At 33.0% G+C, this 14,890-nt stretch overlaps 1 protein-coding gene across 1 annotated transcript in view; it reads left to right on the forward strand.

The window, feature by feature from the left end:
• Window positions 1–2,148: 2,148 nt before the first annotated feature.
• The window catches only part of RpL35A (ribosomal protein L35A), a 31,890-nt gene continuing 19,148 nt past the window's right edge, over window positions 2,149–14,890 (forward strand). Inside the window, exons 1-2 of the mRNA XM_085820610.1 lie at window positions 2,149–2,304; window positions 9,538–9,685. Of these exons, the coding sequence (XP_085676736.1) occupies window positions 9,555–9,685 (131 nt within the window). The 5' untranslated portion in view covers window positions 2,149–2,304; window positions 9,538–9,554. The remainder of the gene's footprint in view (window positions 2,305–9,537; window positions 9,686–14,890) is intronic.

Here is a 14,890-nt window from a genome sequence, read left to right on the forward strand (position 1 = left end):
TGTTCAACTATAACACTTGATTTCTAGTGAAGTATCGAAATGATTACTTACTTTCCGCTTTTTCCAAAGAAATTCGTAGACACATATGTTCAGTACAGAATATTTTCCTAACTTAAAAGTATTATTACCAAAATAGAAAACATGCAAAATTTTACTAAAATTTATACATTTGTTTTTTCACAAACATGTACACGAATACCCACATTTAATTACTTAATGTGTATTTTCCTATATCAGAACGAAATTTTTTAAATAATGTCATGTTCCATAAAATTTATGTATTTGTGATGTCATTGTCTTTTCGCAAACGTTTTGAGAGTGTGCTCTAGGTAGTCGTTTAGACATTTCGAAACTGTTTTCTCTTTGCTATTGAAAACTATTTTATCTTTGCTGCTTTACCTCTTTGAACATATCCTAATGAATTCTCGATACTTTTTGGTTTATCTTCAGCTTATGAAATATTTAAATACTTTTAGCAGAGGAAACACGCCAGCAGCCTCTTGCGGCGTTTGATCTTCGCTCTTACATAGGATTTACAATTCTACTTAACTTTTGTAAGAGCAAAGATCAGAGCAAGGATCTTAGAAACATAGGGTCGTTGCCACAGAATAAAAATGAAATGATGCATGACGTCATTCTGCCTACATCTTTCCATCCATCGACGTCACTTCCGGTTGTCACGTGGTCCAAGATGGCGAGACCACGCCCCTTTTCTGTGACGTCACTTCCGTCGCACGAGTACCGTGGGTTACTACTAATATTGCGTAAATTAAGATTTTCAGTTTTTTCCCCTCCAAAGTAAACACAATCTTTTCTCAATAATTTAATAATAATAGTAGCATTTTTCTTTTTTATCGCAGGCAGTACTTGTTTACGAAACCAAAACGCGTACGACTCGGCGAAAAAAGGTTAGCACCAAATGGCGCAGCTTTCTATTTTAACGGAGTACGTGAAAAAAGAATATAAAACTTAATTATTTGTAAAGGGTGATTTCAGTAAAATAGTGTCAAAGTATTTAATACATTTTGACGATAATAATACATGCTGAAAGTGTCATATACAGCGGCAATTTGCTTACATAATATCGCCGAAATTTTCCAGCCAATTCAACAGAGATAGTAAAATGAAAAAAATATTGAGAACAAAATAATAAATCATGCAGTTTTAACTCTCTTATGAAAGGTTACAGGTCCACCTTTTACAAAATTTTCCTTACATCCATAGGCGCTGCAGCGGATAAAAATGTTTTTAAAATTTTATGAAACAAAGCAGAGCAATCCTTCAAAATTAATGTAAAGTATTTCCGGACTCTTGGAATTCGGCCATAAGTCGCGTGACACGAATATTGTTCGGAGAACAGGCTTGGTTGTGCAAACTTCGCTCCTTTAAGGGTATGGGCGACATTTCATTATGCCAACGAAAGTAAATAGCATGTGAGTAGTTGGAGCTAGGCAGAAAAGGAAAATATATGGGAAAAAGCGGGATTAAGATGTGTTTGTGTCTGTTTGGTAATTGATTGCTAATTTGTTTCTGTTATATTGCTAAAATAGCATTAAAAGTCGAGTAATGTGCCTTTATGACAATTTTTTCTTCTTTGAAAACCCAAGTATTGAAACATTATGCGTATGCTTGGGAAAATATTGTTTCAGATATTCTCATATAACTAACTATATTATAATCTCGTATTATTCATTTCTCATATAACTACGATAGAAATACCATGCTTCTATTATTTACTTACAAATGCAATATTTTATAGCTTGACTCATAATAGCCATTCTAGAATTAGTTGTTTAATGTTATATAATGTTCATTAAATTGCTTTTCTTGCACGAGACACTGTGGCTGGAATAATATGGTCGCCGAGGATTCACCGTTTGAGTTCCCTTCTCCTATCTTCTTTGATATTGCAGCTTTGATTAAGGTAAAATATATCTAATCCTTTATTATAAGAAAAGCCTTTTGTGTATCAGAGTTATGGAAATGAAATATTATGCCTTTGCATACAGAAGAACTTAAAATATTAAAAAAAAATAAATAAAATCCGCTAGTTTATAGACATTAATATATGAATATTTTAACTATGAAATAACGCCTCTACTTTTGCTTTTAACAAATTATTTACTTGTATCATCGCAAACTACACTATTATTCGATGTGGGGTAGTGTCTTGGACCCAGGCACCCTGGTGTTACACCAAATTTTCTCTCTGTACTTTTTTTTAATGCACAGCTTGGAAACAATTCACCTCAGCTCAACATCTGAAGAAGTTCTCGCGGCTCGAAACAAGCCACGTCAAGTGAGGTATGACTTTTTATTTCAAATAAAAGTAAAATAAGATATTTTAAGTGTTTAAAAGGCGTAAAACTAAAACAAAGAGGTGTTATTTTTCTGCTGGCATTTCCTTTGTTATTGGTATGTGTATGTAATTCCAAGTACAAATGGCGGTACGTTACCTAAGTTCTGATAATGAATTTTATGTCATAAATCCGTATTGCACAAGAATGGCATAATTCCCTTTCATATTATTTATATTTTCAAGACTCGATTAATTACACTGTTGCCCATCTGTTCCTTTTATTCATATTTTTAATTACAGAACTGTTTATGAATAGCACGTGGTCATTGGCCTGCCATACGCCATTATCATTCATTGCCTATCTGTAAAACATCGAAAGCTAGATTCTGATTTTCTTGTTATTTAGTTTTTGGATTGTATTTTCGCTGATATTTGTATTTGTTTTCTGTGAGCAGAATACTTTCCAATTAACGTTTTGTTGGATTTGTTTCTTGCCGTAATTAGTTTCGAAAGCCTAATTCGCATTATATTATTTCATTTTGCTGTCTTGATTAAATAGGCAGTAATCTTGTCATTTATTCTCCATATTGTAATGTAATTTTAGGTATTTATATATATCTTCTAGAATTTGCTTTCTCAAACTAGATTCTTAATTTCGAAATAACTGTAACGTTGGCTTTTAAGTGTGCGCGGATAAATTTAGAAGTTTCCGTATTAGTGGTGTATAAAAGTTTTTAAATCTTTTTTTAAAATTTATCCTAGAACTATGTAGTTTGAAATATTTAAATTTCTTTTACGTATTAGCTGTTCATTGTATAAGGTTGTCCGAAAAATAATGCAGGATTTAAACCTGTATCTTTAAAGTATCATAACTCAAAAACAATTTTATTAATCAAAATAAGCAGCAGCCGAATCACTGCACTTTTGCCAATGAGATATAAGTTTATTTATGATGATAGAATAAAATTCTCGAGTTCTGGACACAATAAAGTTGTCAAAAGCATTTTTGACCTCGTCTTGTATTTCTTCTGCAGAATGTTATCCAGATGTTTGAAAAAGTTGTAATCGGTCTGTGAGTGGTCAGGCGAATTGGGGGGAAGAGGGAGAGTTTCGTATCCCAATTCATCCAATTTCTGTAGGGTCAGTTGCATGACATGCAGCTGAGCATCATCATGGAGAGAACTGCCGCTTTCTGTTGACCAATGCCAAGCACATGTGCTGCAATTTTTGGTGCATTTCATTGATTTGTACTTATCTGCCGTAATTGTTTCACCCAGAGTTAGGAAGCTGTAGTGGATGAGACCGGTTTCAGACCACCAAACAGTCACCATAATTTTCTTTTGGTGCAAATTTTGCTTTGGAAAGTGTTGTGGTGTCTGACTGCTGTCCAACCACTGAGCTGAGTGTCACCAGTTGTTGGAGAGAATCCATTTATCATCACATGTAAAAATTCCATCAAGAAAAAAGTTGTTTTTGTTGCGAAGAACAGCAGACAACCCTTCAAAATGGCAATTTTTTAATTTTCTCTCAATTCGTGTGGCACCCACTTATCGAGCTTCTTTGACTTTCCTATGCAGTTCAAGCGATCAGAAATCGTTATTTTGCTTACGCCGAGCTTTCGAACAGTTATGCACGGGTTTGTTTCAACGAAAGTCTTCAAATCATCATCATCATCTACAGCTGAAGAGTGTCCACGATGCTCTTGATCTTCCAGGTCAAATTCTCCACAACAAAACTTTTGGTATCACCATTGAACTGTAGATTCATTAACATTTTTTTTTTTTACACCATACTTCATTGACATTTCGAGCTCAAAATGCCAACGCTGCACTGTGGCCTAGCTTGTTCTCATAAAAGTAAATTTGTAGAAGATCCCGTTTTGACACCTAAACAAAAACATCTAGTATATATTTTTGGAAATAATTTTGGAACAGAATGATTATTATAGAAATATAGAGCGAAAATAGAGCTTCAGAATTGTATATAAACCAATGTAATTCAAATTATTTTTGTTGCTAAAAATGTACAGGAAAGATGAACAATTGCAAAAACCTGCATTATTTTCTGGACAACCTGATATATTCTATTATAAATTAACTTGGGAGGGAATTACCGGAGTTAATATCAATACAGTTGAAGATTCATGATAGCATATTAAAACAAAGCTTCCTAGTGTAACAGAAATGGCAACTTTGCCATATACAGGGTGTTTTATAGATCATGGGACAAACTTGGAGGGGTGGTGGAGCGTACTAAAGCATGCATTTTTTGTAGAGGAATGTAGGGTCTAAAGTGACATGTTAAGGAGGGAACGAAAAAAAAAAAAAAGAGGAAAATGTGTTTATGTACAAAATCAACACAAAGTCCTTCTTTGCAGCAATACAGTATTCACAATAAATGTTCAAAAAAGGGAACACTAACAGTAATAGGAACTACAGCTGTGATGGGCTGGCAATGCAGGGGTAGAGGGCGGTACTGAGCCGGACAAACCACAATCAGATACATCGGAGGATCATTCGCAACTGTGATGTAGAGCTTGATGCGAGAGTTTACGCATAGGGAAAAAGGTGACATGCATCTCATGTATAGTGCTGCTAATGGTAATGGCAAATCAATGCTACTGTTGAACCAGGAACGGTTTCCAAACAGGCATATGCCCGAAGCCCACAGTATTCGAGAAACTGCATCGGTCTCTGTGTGAAAATGGGTCATTTGAAGCCACCGCTGACGCTGGGAGTGGAAGAAGTGCACGATAACCTCGCATTAACCCCTTAAGGCACACATTACTTTCTAATTTTTGGTCAAAAAATCACCTATTTTTTTTCTTGCATAATCATGCCAGGGTTAACTTCAAATCGAAATCTCGGTGGTGCAATGTTTGGTTGATTTATACTAATTTGATACCAATTCCTTGCTATATCCAAAATCTCGTTGTCATTATCTTCTGGTTCACTTCCATCACTCAAGAAATCATCACTCTCATCGCTGAAACTGTGATAAATTGGCATATTCAAAATTGTCATCGTCAGAGTCGCTCATTATCAGATAACTTTTTTTAAATTACAAAAACAGTTAGTAATATAATTTGCAATTAACTGCTTACTTTTATTATATTTACGTAATAAAAATGGATATATTACCTTTTCCACACCAAATGACTACTTTATAGCAAAGAATTATTCCTAGCAAACTTATAGCTAATCATCAAAATGCGCCACGTAGTTTACACAAGAAAAATGCTGAATAGTGGTGCCATCTATGTCAAATAAGTTTAATTATAATCTAGCCTATTTATTTTTAGTGGAACGGATCTCAGACAAGCATTAGAAATAAAATAACGCGAGATACAAGGGCGCCCGTGTGAGACACGGACATGTGCAAATTTGCCGGAAGACACGGGCAAATGCGTTAAGGGGTTAAAGAATCCATCTTGAACATTGTGCATAAATCACCTCAGACAAGTTCAAGAGCTATTGCACGTCGTCTGCATCTGAGTCATTCCACCGTTTGGAGAGTATTGTATGAAAATGGTTTATACCCATACCATTTGCAGAGAGTCCAAGATTCTCGAGCTCCTCTTCAATTTCATTTCTGTCATTGGTTCTTGCAGCAGTGTGCGGCACAGGCGGATTTCCCATCGGATGTGCTATTCACGGACGACACAGCTTTCTCACAGGACGGTATCTTCAGTAGCCACAACATGCACGTGTGGGCAACTCATAATCTACACGGCACACATCCACATGCATTCCAAACCTGCTTCTCCGTGAATGTGTAGGCGGGTATTGTTAACGACTACCTGGATAGACCCATACCTCTTACCTGCACGTACAATTGGCTTATGTTATCATATTTTTCTGCAAGAGGTGCTACCGGAATTGCTGTTCCGTCTCTCATTCGCGATTGCATGTAGTTTCAGCATGATGGTAACCAGCCCATAACCACGTGCGGGTCCACAATTACTTGGATGAGACATTTCCGGGCCAATGGATTGGTGGACCCTCTCTATGGCCACCCCGACAAAGAAGCACTTTGCGTTGATTTTGTACATAAACGCATTTTCCTCTTCTGTTGTTTTTTTGCATTCCTGTCTTAACTCGTCACTTTAGACCCTACATTCCTATTAAAAAAATGCATGCTTTAGTACACTCCACTACCCCTCCAAGTTTGTCCCTTGATCTTTGAAACACCCTGTATTTAGCAAGAGTACATGTTCTCCAGTGTGCAGCAAAAGGATTGGGCAGTTGCATAATTTTTTGAAAATATTTTTAGAATGAATGGAGACTACCTGGAAAACCGGAAAAAGTCAGGAAAATCAAGAATTGGCCAAAAAGTTCAGGGAATTAAAATATTTTAGTCAAAATCTGGAAAAGTTGGGCGATCCCCCCAAAAAACAGAGTTTTGCGCCGATATTGGAAGCGGTCACTTTCTTGGTGAATTGTGTATCATGTCAGTGTCATTCGGGCAGCTGGCAATAGAGCCAGTTTTCACAGTTCCAATTAGATTGTCTTTTTTAGAAAGGCAAAGCAAGTTTCCAACAAACTCCGAGATATGCATTGCATGTTGAACTAAACAAAATACTTATTTTCATTCAAAACAAAATTGGTTTAATTCTAGTATAAGGTACTATAGAGGTTAGAATCAAAGAATATGTATTGTTAGGAACGAAAACTCACAGCAGGAGTGCAACAGGTGTGGCTTCATTCCAACGTAGGGGTAAAATGGCAAATAAAAACGTGCATGCGCGAAATATCTGTAGCTCGAAGCCGGTGCCGAAGTTCAAAGGTGACGTTATCAAGAGTTTATAAAATGAATATCGTTTAAAATTTCTTTAAAGGAAAAGAAAATATTTTTTCATGCAAATAAATTAATTCATGGATTAGTTATTTTGAGCAGGAAAAAAAAAAAAAAAAAACCCAGGAAAATCTGTATTTAAAATATTGCAAAAAATCAATGAAACGACATTTTGTCAAAGGTCGTTTCTTCTCAACATGAGTTCCTCAATGTTCTGTACACATTGCGAAGTGAGAAGTTCTGGCCACCATGGCCTCTTGCAAAATCCCTTGACGAATTTTCATTCCGCTTTCTAGCGGAGCAATAGCATTACGTCTGTCGAACCTTTCCTTTACATAGACATTCTTTGGTTAGAATAACTTCCATGTATTCTATTCTAACCTACATGTACAGTACACACAGGATTTGGCGATATGATGATGAGCTGTAAATGGATAATTTTGGTGTTGGCAACAAATTTCAAAATCATGCCACCTTAGAGTAAACTAGGATTTTACTGCAAAATCTTTTTAATGTACAGTACACACAGGATTTGGCAACATTATGATGAGCAGTAAACTGGTCATTTTGGTGTTTGCGATAATTTTCAAAATCGTTCCAAGCCTTGTCCTATACAGTACAAAGTCCGTAATCCAGATTCGTCGGGACTTGCGATTCCGGAGTAAGGGTTTTTCCGGATTATAGATCAATTTAAATCTGGTAAAATGGCATGCAAAAATTATACAATTAAAAATATGAAACCGTAATTTATGAAATAAAGAGCAATTAAGATCTAAAGGGTATCAAAATTTACAAAAAAAAAGCTTAATATTTATTTGTTTACTTTATTAAACATTTCTTACAATGTAAGTTGTTTAAGTTGCTTAATTTTTTGTGCTTAACGCGCATGCGTAAACATTAAACTCCCATGCATAAAGCATGCAAAAAAAAAAAAGTTTGTATCTTTGAGGTCCAGATTATAGATCATTCCGGATAATATACGTCCGGATTACAGACTTTGTACTGTACTAGTATTTAACCATAAAATCTTTTAAACATTTTTTCTTCTTGATAAATGCTTTATTTGTCATTTTGCAGCAAAATAAAAAATAGGAATCAGTCTTCTATGCTAACCATTTAATATAAGTATATTCGCTAAAATATTGTTGATTATTCTAATTCAGTTAAGTAATTATCTTTGTTTATGTTATTTGTATCATTTAATGATGCTTCTTCATACCAAATTTATTTATTATTAGTAAATAATACTTTCCTGTTTCTGGAAATTTTCTCTGGCATAATCCTGAAATTACCAGTGCTATTTGAAAAGCACTGAAACACAGCAGTTTACTTAATCTCTGTGAAGCATAGGATTTAACTTCTTCGCATCCAATCCGCCCAACACGGCCCTACATTGTAACAACCAGAACCTCCCGAAAATGGCCGAGATTGTAATCTTGTTTTCTTCCCTCCCCCTAAGGTATACAGTAGCAGGTGCAATTTCCCCAAATGGAATTTATCAGTTTACTGCAGACAGCTTGTCCTAAGAAGTTTTATTATCTTTTGGTCGATAGTCACATTTCGTCCTTGATTCTTTTGTGGTACAGTGTGCTTTTAAGCTTTAAACAACAATAAAAGAGCATTTTAAAAATTTAATAATTATATTTATTTTTAAACAATTTATTCCTTTCTATAAAAATAACGAAAATAAACAAAATTTCAGTCGTGATCATAACAAAGCCGGAAAGGCTTGTTGGTCTGGCCTTCAGAATAGTTTTATAAAGAACGGGATCAAAGGCTAATGGAATATTTGTTAGAAAGTACAAAGGATGTCATTGGAAATCTTCACACTTATTTTCTGCGTTAATGGATGGGGAGGGGAGGAAATTGTTGTGAAATTGGAAAACTATTTCGGGCGGTCCGGTATTTTGAGGATACAGGTTAGTGAAGGGTCTGGATTTCAAAGAGCCTGCAATCTGGGAACTTTTTTAGGCAAGTTAATTCTGTCCATGGGGCCACCTTGCCGATATGGTATGTGCTCCGCCTTTGTTAAGTATGAGTGAAGCTAATTTAATTGCAGCTATATTAGTTTAGTACACATACTGCTCAGTGATGGTCACAATGGAATTACTCCCAGTTACTTTTCCTTGTATTGAAGGACAAATTTAAACTTTCTGAACATTTTGATTTATCATTAGTATTCATTATAATACGTTGTGGTTTTCCACCATTACTGTTAATTTTTTCGCATACCCCCGACTAAGCCATCACGCACCTTCAGGGATACACCTATCACAGTTTGGGAACTGCTGATCTAGCAAATGAATGTGATGTATTTATAATCATTTTATTTACACCTGCTTCCCTGTTTGCTGTTACAAGCTACATTTATGCTCTTAAAACCATATTAAATAAACTATATGTGTATTATTTGTATACATATCTAATTCTTTTATCTCTTTTAGGGCATTCTGATTTCAAAATGGCAGACGTTAAGCCAACAAAATTAGAGAAAAAAAAGGAAAAAAAGTCAAAAAAGGAACCTGCTGCAGCTGAAGTGCCTGCAACTAAAGCAGTTAGTGCTAAACCACGTGAATATGTAAAACCTGGCAGGTATGCTTTCTAAAACGCTATTTGGAACATATATCCTATAATGAGATTTATAATAAACAATTTGTTAGTGCTACAGTTTGTACACTGTTTTCAAGAAGATAAAATTTATTGCTTTTAATTCTGCATTTTGATATATATTTAATAACAGGTGTTTTTAGTGCATGCTTACTTATGCTGCAGAAAATCCTTATAGGAAGCCAGTTTTTAGTCTTTGCATTCCACATCAAGTGATAGTGTTTTAAAATCATTATCTAAAGTGGAGCACAGATTTTTAGAATTTAAAATTTATAAAAAATTGTTAGAAACGTGTTTATACATACTAATTTTTTATCAGCTTTTGCTTCAGATGAAAACTTCCATAACATAAAATTTATGCAATTAAATTTGTTTAATTTGCATAAACAATTATACGTGTATCTGGTAATGACTTTGTGTAATTTGAGAACCTCTGTAAGCTGTATTTGCAATGTAAGAATTGCAAAAATGGAGGAAATTTTTTTAATTCGTCGTGGTAATTCAAACAAAATAGATTAAAATATTTTTTAAATATTAAGTATTATTCATAGGTATTAAAATTTGCTGATATAGTGGTATCTTTAGCAATTGTAGAAAATATTATTTTAAAGCTACTATTAATTTATAGTGAAAGTTATTTTAAAGCTATATTTATTATAAATTCTGGGCTCAAATGTTATTTATATGGGCCAAGATACATGTGGTTGCCAAATGTGGCGATATTTTGTGTTGGATGGTTTAGCTGAGATTTTGTTTGTATGCCAACCCTTTTGTGGAAAGTTTGAGGAATGTGGTTATATTTCGTCATGGCAGTGGATTGGTTACGTGTTGAATAATGGCATATAGTTCCATGAAAGAATGGGAGATATATCAGCCATGTATATTGGAGCTAGATATGTTGTTGGAGTTGTTAATGAAGCATTTGTTCATGCTTATCTTCTTGCAGTTTTTATGGGATACAGGATTTTTGAAGCCAAACTTGACATGTGAGCAAAGTGCAGGTCTGATTTGAGGATTCGGAAGATAAATTGTGTTTCTGGTGGATTTGCAGAAAAATTGTTGAAGGTAAAGAATGGTTCTCAACAAAGTTTGAGGTTTGGATCCTGGTTTTGCTGGAGTGCGTCGACTTTAGAGGGATTTTATTATAACGTTTGAAATTTCGAATTGTAGAAAGACGTCTGATATAGCTAAGTCATGGCATTTTGGTTCACATACTTTGTGTGGTTGGCATAGTTTTATTAATTAAAGTATATTGGATTATATATGTGATATGTCTGTCCTTACGAGCTTTTGTTTGAAATTAATATTTTGCGTTTTTGTGGGAACTATTTTGAACGGTAAAATGAATTTGCTCTTTTATTATTTTAATTTTGTAGAGTTGTTTTTATTGTTGCATTGCTTTAATTTTGTGTTATTTTTTATTAACGTTTTGAATTTATGTTGAAATTGTTTGAAATTTAGGTACTGTTCCATTTTGAGAACCGTAAAAAATTGCCAAACTATTGTTGATGCCGTTGCTGCCAAAAATAATTGCGGCAACCCTAACGCAAGAAAGGAAGTATGATAGTAAATTAACTAAGATTAATTTTGCCTAATTCAGATAAGGTTAATTTCATATAATACTTTTTTATTATTATAATTTATATAAAATAGGATAAACATAACTGAATGGAAGCATAAGAGGAAATAGCTATTTCACATCATTATTATAATTTATATAAAAAAAGGCTTAACATAACTTATCTTCTTGCATCGCAGTTTTCGCTACCGAGTTATTGCTAAAACATTATTTCATCTCGTTGGTTGTTCAAACATTTTTGTATAATGAATAATAAAAAAAACTATTGCAAATTTTTTGTCACTGGGCAATTCCCAAATTATTAAATTAACAGTGTTATCAAAAAAGGATTTAAAGATTAAACTAGTATTTCAATGGCATCTTAAGAAATATAGAACTGTCTAAATTTACGCAATTTGAAATCAGCATGTACGCTAGATTTAGTGCTCTGTTAAATGTCGTGTTTGCTAGATTTGCCGCTTTTGTGCATACATTTGTGCTGCAATTTTTTTACGGTCCTCAAAACGGAATAGTACCGGAATTTATAGTTGTTACAATCATTTAAATGGCTCTATTAGAAAATTGGGTGTTCTAGTTACAAGAGTAGTTTAAACTTATTTTATTATTAAGTCGACTTATTTTTAGCTTCATGATTTTTTTGGGTGAAAATAGATCCATGTGTAGATGGACGAAGTCAAGGCAGTTTGCAATTCTCTGATTTTTTTTAAGTGAAAAGATTGATGTGTACACATAGACACCGAGTTTGTGTCATTCTTTGACTTCTTATTTTGGTTTTGTGTAGCGGTAATCTTGAAATTGTTCTTTTCTGGGACTGATCTTGGCATCAAAAAAGAATTGCCCCCTCCACCCCCAAAAAAAGAACTCAATTGTAAATTTTTACCATTTAAATTTGTCATCAAACATTTTTTAGTGAGAAACTGTTTTTACTTACCTTAATATTTTGTTTTTATTTCAGACTTTTAGCATAAATGTGCAAAAACCATGTTTTTTCAGACATTTTAGGCTTTAAATTTGAAATGTAAAAAAAAAAAAAAAAAAAATGGTTGATTTTTGAATTATGGTTACTTGGCAATTTTTTGGCAAAAATTTGGCGACCAACTCTGCTACAGCAATCCTCTATTTTTTTTTTTTTTTTTGCTGCCATTTTTTCTTCACAAAGTAAAGACATATTTCTTTTCTTTTTATTTACTCAACACTTTTTCCAACAATTTCCTAGCTGAATTACACTTATGCTAGAAATTTTATGGAACAAAACTGCTTAATCATGACAAATATTAACTGCAAAATTGGGAAAAAGTGCAGAATCGCAAACTCCTTGCCACGTTTTTCAAAATCGCACATACACAGTAACCATGTACACGTCGACTTATTTTTACTTAAAAAAAACATCCCAGAATTGCACAAAAATGGCATTGCGCACACTCTTGACTTTACCCATCTAAACTGCTATTTTCTCATAAATTACAAAAATTTGCACAAAAATACAGGAAAATTTTGTGAATCTTTAAACTCGGTAAAAAGCACATATATGAAATTACCTGATCGCAAAAAAGTATATACCCTATCCAAGGATGAACATTTCCACGTATAATATAAATAAAATATCCAAAAACTTTTACCTCTAAATTATCTATTATAAACGTCACCAACAAATTCATAACAAAACATTAAAAATGGTTACAAATACTTAGTCTCAAATATTTAAATTATTTCCATGCACGTTTACATCCACTCAAACGTATACCAAATTGCTACAAACATATTCACAAAACTATCATTTAATTAAAATATAATTAAACCATGTACACGTCGACTTATTTTTACTTAAAAAAAAATCCCAGAATTGCACAAAAATGCATGAAAATTGTGTGAATATTTAAATTCGGTAAAAAGGACATAATATGAAATTACCTGATCGCAAAAAAGTATATACCCTTTCCAAAGGTGAACATTTGCACGTATAAAATAAATAAAATATCCAAAAACTTTTACCTCTAAATTATCTATTATAAACGTCACCAACGAATCTATAACAAAACATTAAAAATGGTTACAAACTTAGTCTCAAATGTTTAAATTATTTCCATGCACGTTTACTTCCACTGAAACGTATACCAAATTACTACAAACATATAATTCACAAAATAACTATCATTTAATTAAAATATAATTAAACCATGTACACGTCGACTTATTTTTACTTAAAAAAACATCCTGGAATTGCGCACACTCTTCACTGTATCCATGTACATTGCTTTTTTCTCATAAATTAGAAAAATTTCACGAAAATGCAGGAAAATACTCAATGTATTCTACTCAAACGTATTCCAAAATACTACAAACATATAACTCACAAAATCACGATCATTAAATTAAAATATAATTAAATTAAAAAACACTACTTAAAATATAAATAAGCACATACATTAAATTAATAAAAATTAGATTACAATCCTAATTACTTTAAACTAAATCATCGCTAATAACAATTTTCCATAATACCATATTAATTTATTTACTCCTTACATTTAGAACAATGCATAAAAATAATATCCTCAAATGATTAAAAATACTAACTTACCTAATCTTCTTCAGAATCTTCATTATGTGGTACGCACACTTCCCTACAGAAAGAGTTCCAATCTGCTGCAGTACTACTGCTAATTTCTTTCACTTTACATAGCGCCATGCAATCCGAAAATTAATCAACACTATTTCGCACAACACATAATGAAGCTTAATACAAAATAATATATTACTACCGATATTTTTCCAAATTTACCCCCTTTTCCGATTAAAGAACTGTAATTCGTCCATTAATGTCACATGACATATCTCGTGATCTCTCATTTCCCTCACACAAAATAATGCGTAATCGGAACTGAGTACTTCTCACATTCTTACCAAAGTCCTAGATAGTAACCTTTATCGCCTCCAAAATGTCGCCAAACTACCTGTTACCATATTCCAAAGATCAGCCAAAAAATTACATAAGTGAAATCTTGAAGTTTCTCGCCAGAAATGTTTGGTCAGTCTCTGTATATGACAGTTCCAAACTCAGTTAAATGATGAAATTGAAAATAATTCATTATGCTTAACAGAAAAATGTTAATACAGGATTTCTGTGTTATGATACTGTGTAACTGTGTTGCTTGAAATCAGATGTGATATGATTTCAAATATGCCTAGTAATTAGGAATTTTTTACAAATATAGATTTTCAATCTGTCCTGTTAGTTAGGTTACTATCTTCTCAAAATAGCAATAATTCCTCTGATTGACTTACCTGTAACACAACTTCAGAAATCCTATTTAAAGCGCAAACTAAAATGTACAGGCATAATTATCAAAGTAAATGTTTAAAGAATACAGAAAAAGATTTTAAAATAAAAAGCATTGGAGGATATGTATCCATTAAAGAAGTTATTTGAGACTCATAAATATATTCCATTCATTGCATTTATCAGTGATTAATAGTTTAAGGTACAAAAGAAAATATAATCAATTTAAAAGTTGAAATCATGGCTGAAAATTTCAGAAATGTTTTTGAAACAGCTTTTTAAAAATGTATAATAATACTGCATATTGAGCAACAAAAAAGCATACATGTAT

Source organism: Stegodyphus dumicola, chromosome 7 (genome assembly GCF_044657685.1).
Source record: "Stegodyphus dumicola isolate Sdum_Otavi_A_Nest chromosome 7, ASM4465768v1".
Classification (NCBI taxonomy): Eukaryota; Metazoa; Arthropoda; class Arachnida; order Araneae; family Eresidae; genus Stegodyphus; species Stegodyphus dumicola.